Here is an 8,808-nt window from a genome sequence, read left to right as displayed (position 1 = left end):
TCTTACTAATATAATACAATATTCTTATATTTTAATCCAATTTATAGTCACAATGAAATTCATAGCTTTTTCCTCCCCTCTTCTCATCTCTACAATGGCTCTTTTCCTCTGTCTTCTCTGACAGCTATATGTAACTAATACAAACTCTTTGTTTCCTTTTTAAAATAACAGTTTAAATACATATTTTCAATTTATTCAGGCTACTTAGGTGAAATATTACAAAATGTATGCTAAACATAATATATTCATATTGTTAAAAATTGCTGTATACATGTTTATAATGTCATTTTTTCATAGAGAAATATGGAATGTTATCCACCTTATTATCAACAATATTAAAACATTATGAATGTTCATAGTAGTAGTTCTGCTTTGTAAAAGAGTTTTCAACCAATTACTGTAATTAACTAGACGTACATAGATCCCTGGATTTTGTGGTCGGCCACAACCACGGCCAAAGCTGGTTATTCCTACCAGATAATATTGTGTGACATCTCGGATATAACACATCAATGGTCCGCCACTGTCGCCCTAAAAAATGAAGGAATTAATTTGAATGTTGCTTAGAATACAATTACATTTTAAGTTGCTGAGGACCTATTTGGGCATGAATTGTTAAATATTTTTTCCTAAGAAACTATGAAAAGTTTGAATTAGGCAATCTTTTGAGTCATTTAGAGAGCAGTGCTACTAAGTGAACTTAGCACTCAGCCCATTTAATTCAATGGTGCTTCCTTTTGGGTAAGTGGTGCAAGATTGCTAAATCACTAAATTTAAATTACTAACATTATTAAATTTCTTCACTGATATTTTGGGCACTCCAGTTCCAGTATAAATATGCTTATTTTGAAACTCAAGATACATACCTAGAAATACATAAGAGTATTCATCCTCTGCTAAGTTTCATGATTACTACATATGCAATATTGAAATGAACCAATTTCAACATCTATTTCAAAATTGTTTTGTGTGGACACAAAGTGGTCGAAATATTCTAAGCAAAGTAAAAAATATTACTTGAACTAAATTGTGATGCCCTGTTTTCCCACAAAAAGTGTCAACTAATTTTATTTCCTAGATTTGTAAATTTATTTGCTTGATTAGTCAAATGGTACCAATCAGGATTTTATGGCAAAAGAAAAAAAAAATTCAGTTTTACCTGACAGCTATCCACAGCTCCATTTTCAGAGCCAGCACAAAACATATTCGTTGTTACAACTCCACCATACCAATCATATCTGTTACAGATATTTTGTGGAATAATATCAACCTGTGCTTCTTGCAATATATTTTTTTTCCCACCTTTAATGAAAAAATAAAAAATGATTCTACAAGTATACTTATACTTTTTTTTAAAAAAGTATAACTCAATAAGTAAAACTGCTGCCTCCTGACAGCTGTTTACTTTCTGAACAGCAGACATGTTTTTAAAGAAAAAAATGAATTTCGTTTTAAAGATTTATCGACAATGATGTAAATGTATTTGGGAGGGAAAGCATATATTTTTATACAATGTGTCATTATAGAGATTAAGAAGAATTTTTATTTTGCTGAGTCTTACATGATCGGTGTGAAGTAAATATATGATATTCTGCTAATATACATTATTATGACCTGCAGTCACAACAATAAACCTATTTATTTACTTTACTAATCCTATGCAAATGAGTTCAGTGGATTTTTCATTAATGAATTTCTGAAGCAAAGTACTACTTTGCTCAGTGTGGAAGAATATGCACGCTATTTACAAAGCAGAGGTTAGAATATCAAGATCAGAAGTTTCCAGACTGATTGGTAGAATGTCAGCATATATCTGGCAAGGTTGAGAAAGTTCATGAAACAGGATGGGTGGGGAGTGGAATATTTTAATTGAAAGCATGTGATAGTAAAGGTGATTTTTTTTGTCATGTGTTACATGAAAAACTATATGCAGTTTTTTCTCTGACAAGGTTTATATGATTTTGTCAATATCCTTTTCTCTCATAACAGTGGCAAACAATTTTATCTATATGGATGCAACTATTGTATACCAACTCATGGTTCTTTGTCCTTGATCTTTGAACTGATTCTCCCTCTCCATTAATCATTATTTCTTGATTCATGTTCTTATTTGAGATATGCAAATTACCAAAGTACAACTCCACAGTCAAAATATTTTTGCTTAACAGCAAGTTTACACACACACACACAGAGTAATTCACAAAAATATTCACTTTCATTTTTCAAAAAAATCAGCATTGTTTATTGCTTATTGTCATGAAAATAAGAGCAATGCTTATTGAAATTGTAGAAACTGAAGTGATAGCTACATACAATGCTCAGTAATTGATGGAACAAAAGCAATATAAGCACAAACTGTTGAATACAAACACACACACACCCACCATGATTGCCTGTGTATCGTAAGGGCCACCACAGGCTTTTTTCCACTTAATGGAATAAATGGAAGTAACATAGAAAGATTTTACAAGTTCAGTGAAATTATGACTGTACTCAACATTAAATTTACAGGGAAATTAAAAAAAATACCTTTCTCATGTGCACTTCCCCATCCTGTTATATAACATAGAGTATCATTACCTAGAAAAAGAGGACTTGGAAGTAAGCAGATAGGTTGGATATAATCATTAAATGTGATAGGTTTTTGTAATTTGAATAATGCAATATCATTTTCATACGTTTCCTTCTTGAAATGAGAATGAATTATAATTGCTTTGACTTGTCTCTCTCTAGTGTAATACTGATGATGATAAAGATGATGTAAGCCAAGTACAGCTCTCCAAAACTCTGGATTCCTAGGAGAGGGGGGGGAAATAATATACTGTGTAGATAATGTTTATTATAAATTATGACTTCAGTACTATTTAAGAATTGTCATGGCATCTGTTCTGGCCAAAACTACTAAGCTTCTTACCAGACCAAAATCAGAATCAGTAATCCTATGTAGAATCAGAAATTTGATTATTGATAGGAAACCTGCCTTTATAGTATATAACTTGTAGAAGATTTAGTCATAAGTGCAATCTGGTTTCAAATAAGACAAGTGCAATCAGTTCATGGTTGGTAGAGTTAAAGTATCAGATCCAGACTGTGGAAATCTGATTAGAGGTTTTTGTAGAATACTTTTATATTTTCTATCATTTAATGCTTGTCTGGATTTCTGCAGTGTTGATCTAGTATCCCCCAATATAAAACAATTATATTAAAACATTTTCCCAAAAGTCTACTCAAAACACTTGACAGTACAACATTTTCTTTAAATCTATACTGGCGATTCATCAAAAACTGACTGTAATAATGCTACATTCTTAAATTTGCATTATATTAAGCAAGTCTGTCTAAAGTGCATATGAGGTATCCTCAGATTGGTAGATAGTAATGTCTCTACTAGTAATGATAATTAATTAAACACTTTGATTGAAAGTGTTTGATGAATTTGTAAAAATACCACATTTGGTCATTCTCTTTCCCAATTCTCCCAACCATTATTAAATTGTACAAGATAGAAATGTTATTGCTATTAGCTCTCAGATTTTGCATACCAAATGACTAGAAAACTACATTTTATTTTTCAATTCACAATACAGATAGCTCTCACTAAACAAGTGAACCAAAAATTCTAGTCATTGAGGTCATTAAGTGGATTACCATGTAACTGGTTCAGTTTTACAACCACTTTTGTGATGGTTGTGAGTTATGCAGTCATTAACAGAATTATGTGGTCATTAAGCAAATCCATTCTCCCCCTTTTTTTTGCTGAAAACTTATTAAAAATGAAAGAAAGCAGCAAAAAAACAGGAGGAGGAGGAGGAGGAAGAGGAGGAGGGAGGAAGGGAGGAGAGGGCTTTCTCCCTTGCTACTGTTAGACCACTTGCTGTGAGCCTCCAATTCTCTGGTTCAGACAAATATTTGGGGCCTGGTTTTGGCCTGTTTTGAGTCCATTTTGGGCCTGTTTTTAGGCCTGTTCTGGGCCTGTTTTTCAGCCTGTTTTGGGCCCAGTGTCGGCAGGCAGAGTGCTGCAGGATGCCATGGAGGGTGAAAATGAGCTGCAAGGGGGCTGCACGTGGCCCGTTTTAGCCGCAAGAGGAACAGCGGGCCAGTCCCTTGATATTTCTAGGCCAGTCCTATGGGCCGGATTTAAGCACCCTGTGGGCCAGATGCAGCCCGTGGGCATTGAGTTTGACACCCCTGATCTAGAATCTAATGAGCACTTAGTGGCATTTTTGCTGTTAGATTGCTAAACTCCAGTGCATGATTTCTTTTATTATGACAACCTTAATGGTAAGGGCCAATGAAAGACATGACAACTATTCGGATTTGATCATTTTATGGGACTTCCAGGGAAAAAATGGTACATTGAAGACAGTTCTGTAAAAAGCAGAGCTGACAATTGCAGAGGAATAAAGAATCATCAAGTAGACTGCAATAATTCCTCTCTGGACAAGATCACCCATAAGTGCTCCAGGCAGCTGCTCCTTGCAGGAGGGTCACAAGATAGCAGTCTCTAATGGGTTTAGAGCTCCAAGAGACCAGTGAATAACCATCTTGTTCAAACCATGATTAGCACCTTTGAAACAATACTAAGTTTGCCTATTTCCTTTTCTATTCACTTTCAGAAATTGCTTGTTAGTGGCTTTTCAGCTATTAGGAATATTGATAGATTTTCAAGCACTGGGAGTTTTCTTCAGGCCTTAATGAAAGATTAAGTTAAATATTAAACTGCAACTGGTTATTAACACTTTGCTTTTAAAAAGATACAATTGGACTAAGGGGCCAGATGAATTTGAAACGAGATTTGGGAATTAATTTTAAAGAATTTTAAACAATTCTTTCCATGGGAAAATGCCTTTCTTTTGATTTTTTTTAAAATAAGATTTAAAAATTGGAAACCAAAAGGAATTAAAAATTACAATTAAAGGAAAAGAATATTCAATTTTGATTTACAACGAAGCAAAATTGGTCATATTGAAAAATCTTTTTGATCAATGGACCGAGAAGTTAATTTTATGTATGTTTGCCTCTAGATAAAAAGATCCTATTGAAGATGAACAAGTATTACCTGACATGTTTGAGACTGAGGTGGAAATAGAATTAACAGACTATAAGAATGACATAGAATAAGATTTTACATTGGCTATAAAAAGCTGGCTTATATATTAATAATTAAAAGGGATATTTATAAGAAAAACAAAAGAGATTGAGTGGAATAATTTCATTATTTACAAAATTTACAATTTACAAAAGAGGCTTATTGAAGGTTTGAAGAATTTTATGAGAAGAGACAAAGAAGAAATGAAAAGAAATTAACTAAAAATTAAGACTTTTAAAAGTAACAGAAGAAGTAAAGGAAAGTTGGTTTATTTGACTAAGCTTAAAATAGGATGTTTTATTGATATATGCTGTATCATACATATATTTGTTATTTCTTGATGGACTTTTGCGGACATTTGCTGAAATGACTTGAAATGACAAGGTTGTAACAATTTAGTTAAGAGATGGGATATGGGAGGAAGAGATCAGTTATTGTATTTTAAGAGAAGATGCTAAGTTATAAACATTGTTTACAATTGTGAGGAAGATGAAATAATTTCTTTATATATATATTTTTCTTCACAATATTCTTATTTTTTTCTTTTCTTTCTAAATATCTTTCAATTTTTTTCTACATCCTCTACTCTCTCTTTTTAATCTCCTATTTTTTCAGTTTGCATTAGTTTTACTTCAATTACATTTTAAATAAAATTACTGTATAATAATTTTATACAATAGGTATTTTCTGTTAACTTGTGAAGTTTAATTTGACTTCGGTTTTGAGTGTTGCTTTATATAAATCTTGTGCATGGTACTGACCTATGATATGGGCATACCTAAAAATCTGATTTTAGTGGCATGGAATTTATTTAATACATATTTCCATGACCTTAAATAAATAAATGTGAAAAAATAAGCTACCCTTTTAAGTTATAAAGTCAAAGATTGCCTATATATACATGTCCATCATTGTTTTCTGCACAGTCAATCCTGTTAAGTTGTTAATTTAGTATACTTTACTAGGTGGAATATTTCATCTTGCTCCCCCCAAAACTCTACATTCCTAATAGTCCTATTTTTGCTTGATAAATCAATTCAGGAGGAAAAATATTCATAAAAATGCAGAAATATTTTCAAATCAAACAATTTTACCACACTTTTCTTTAATCTAAAACTAACTGAAAATTGTTTAAAATTAAAAGATACATACTTCCATTTTCTAATGCAGTGTGCTGCTGTCAGCAATGAGTTGTTACTAATTACTACTCCACCACAAATATGATGGTATCCTACACCAAAGCGGTAAACTTGAAGACTAACTTGCCATGGCCATGCTCCAGGTGGAGCATCACGTCCTCCTACAATCCGGTTACCTGATGCGGTCTCATCCATAGCAGGCCTTGTTCCACATTCTAAAAATCAAAACACAAATACTAATTACATGTAATATTTGTAAGTAGTTCATAAAATACACTGCAGTTAGCATTAAATAGATCCTGGATGCAATTTCAAATTAGAATGTAATTTGAGAGTCCATAATCTTCTTGTACATTATTTTTAAACACTGACCATGCAGAATTTATTCAGGATTTTTTCAGCCTTCCTTCCTTCCCTCCTTCTAATATTTGTCTAGTAACAATAATTTTGTGATATTTTATAATGCTGCTCTAATATAACTAGTGTTAATATGGATTGCTTTGATTTTGTCCTACATGGCCATCTTTATATTTGTCTAAAACCAACCCTTCTTTTATTCCTTCTCTTTGTTAAATTTGCAACAATTGTGAGCACATTAATGTCTAATTTTCTTAGAATAGAGCTTAGAGCATTCTATAGTGGATATTCTCCCATTTATTCTGGAAGCACCACTGGAAAAAATTCTATAGTTCCTTTGTATGAGAAGAAATATTTCCTATCTGTGTTCTTGCACTGTCTTATTCTGGAGTTTGCTGGCTCTTCTAGAAACTCCTTCAATTTTAGCAGATGTCCATCTTCTTTTTTCTCTTTTCCTTTCCTTTTACATTATCTCCCACAAAGTTACTAGAACTTCCTACATAGCTGTGAAGTTAATGGACACTAATTTGCTATCCATGGGTATGTCAGAGTCACTCTCCAAACAGTTGGGGCTGAGCCATGGGTCCAACCTCTAGTGATTCATCATTGTGCTTCCTTATTTCCCTAGAAAAAACTGATCAATGCTGCAGCTGCTGAGTTACAAAGCACTACCCATGTAAACCTCACAGCCACAAAACCTCTCTGAAGCAGATGAATGGTTTCAAAATTTAATAAATACAAAACAAATAAAAGGGAAAGCCCAACAATCTAGACACTAAAGACAGAAGCTGACGGCATAAGCACCCAATCCTTTAACCCAATCACCCTCAGATTTCAGACTAAAGATATTCTTAGGACCAAGTCCCAAAGGTGCTTTTTCAGGAGGCAAATGGACTTTGTTTTTTCTTTGACAATGTTTCACTTCCCATTCAAGAAGCTTCTTCAGGTCTGACAGGATAGTGGCGAATGGAAGAATTTATATTCCTTGCGGAAAGGAAACTGGTCATTTTTAGAGGGTCATTGAAGCACTTGGAGGTTTATCTGTGTCCTCAGGTCAACTGAGTAGTGCACTTGGTTCCATTTTTTTCTCTGGAAATCCATTCCTACTCCCAAACTATTCAAAGGATGTTCAACTGTTCATCCCAAATTGTATAGCTAAAAGTCCTTCCATTCCCCACTATCCTGTCAGAGCTGAAGAAGCTTCTTGGATGAGAAGCGAAACATCTTCAAAGAAAAAACAAGGAAGTCCAGTTGCCTCCTGAAAACGTACCTTTGGGACAAGGTATTCATTCAGGTATTCATCCATAACCTGGATGAATGAGTGATGACTTAGGACCGAGTTGTATCTCGATAGCTAGAGGAGCGGTAGATCTGCCATGCTGTTAAATGGAAGTAAATCCGCTAACGCAAATTCTCACGGATGTCCGTTTCTCTATATTTGGAACCACTACTTTCTAAGGAGAAAAACTTTTGCATCAAATGCCTTATGGCCTTTTGGACGACCCAACTGAAAGTCCTGTACGATTGTGGGGTTTTTTTTCCAGCTAATACTTCAAATGAATCAGTCAGCTTTTTGAGTTTGCGAGTCAGAGATGCCGCAAAGTAAAGGAGTCGGGAGCGGACAGCGAGCGCTTGGCGCCTATACACCTTCCCAAGGCTCCTGAAAGGGCCTGCGGGCGCCGTACCCAGGCTCGTTCGCTGGCCTCGCCCCGAAGTACAAGCCGAACCGCCAACCCAACCCTCTACCGAAGGCGGGAGAAGGTCGCCTCACCGCTTCCATCCTTCGCAAGGGAAGAGGTCACGCAGAACAGTGCCAGGGAAAAGGGGGAAATGACAGCAAGGAGAAAACTCCGCTTAATCATCCTCCCAAGGAAGAAAAATGGCGGTCTCTCTTCTCGCTCACCGTCTGCAGCGGAGGCTGCAAGGAGCCGGCGAGGCGGTTGAACCAGGCTTAGGGAAGTGGTTCGCGCGCACTCCCGTAACAGCTTGTTGGAGCCTCGGACGGGCTTCGCCGACACGCGAAATGTCCGGGTTTTGGACTAGAGGAAGAGAAAGGGAGGTTTTAATCCTCTTCCCTGCGGTTATTTATCAATTGTCGGGATGCGATTCTAATCCGCGTGAAGTAATCGATTTATATACGCCGTTTATCTTCTTGTATCTTTTTAATAGGCATGAAATTGGTGAAATAAGACTTATGGAATGGAATTGGAAAAGAAACACGAG

General features: G+C 35.1%; 1 protein-coding gene across 1 annotated transcript; it reads right to left on the bottom strand.

Annotated features, from left to right (window-relative positions):
* Positions 1-286: 286 nt before the first annotated feature.
* LOC148127066 (transmembrane protease serine 12-like) lies at positions 287-8,492 on the bottom strand. Its single transcript, XM_087923088.1, has 5 exons — positions 8,357-8,492; positions 6,242-6,443; positions 2,530-2,795; positions 1,160-1,302; positions 287-531 (listed from the first exon to the last, which is right to left on the bottom strand). The coding sequence occupies exons 1-5, from the start codon at positions 8,445-8,447 to the stop codon at positions 292-294; spliced, it is 942 nt and encodes a 313-aa protein (XP_087779214.1). The 5' UTR covers positions 8,448-8,492; the 3' UTR covers positions 287-291.
* Positions 8,493-8,808: the final 316 nt, after the last annotated feature.

This window comes from Pseudonaja textilis, chromosome 2 (genome assembly GCF_049901715.1).
Source record: "Pseudonaja textilis isolate UNSWEBS1 chromosome 2, rPseTex1.2, whole genome shotgun sequence".
Classification (NCBI taxonomy): domain Eukaryota; kingdom Metazoa; phylum Chordata; class Lepidosauria; order Squamata; family Elapidae; genus Pseudonaja; species Pseudonaja textilis.
This window is presented reverse-complemented; position numbering and strand designations above follow the sequence as displayed.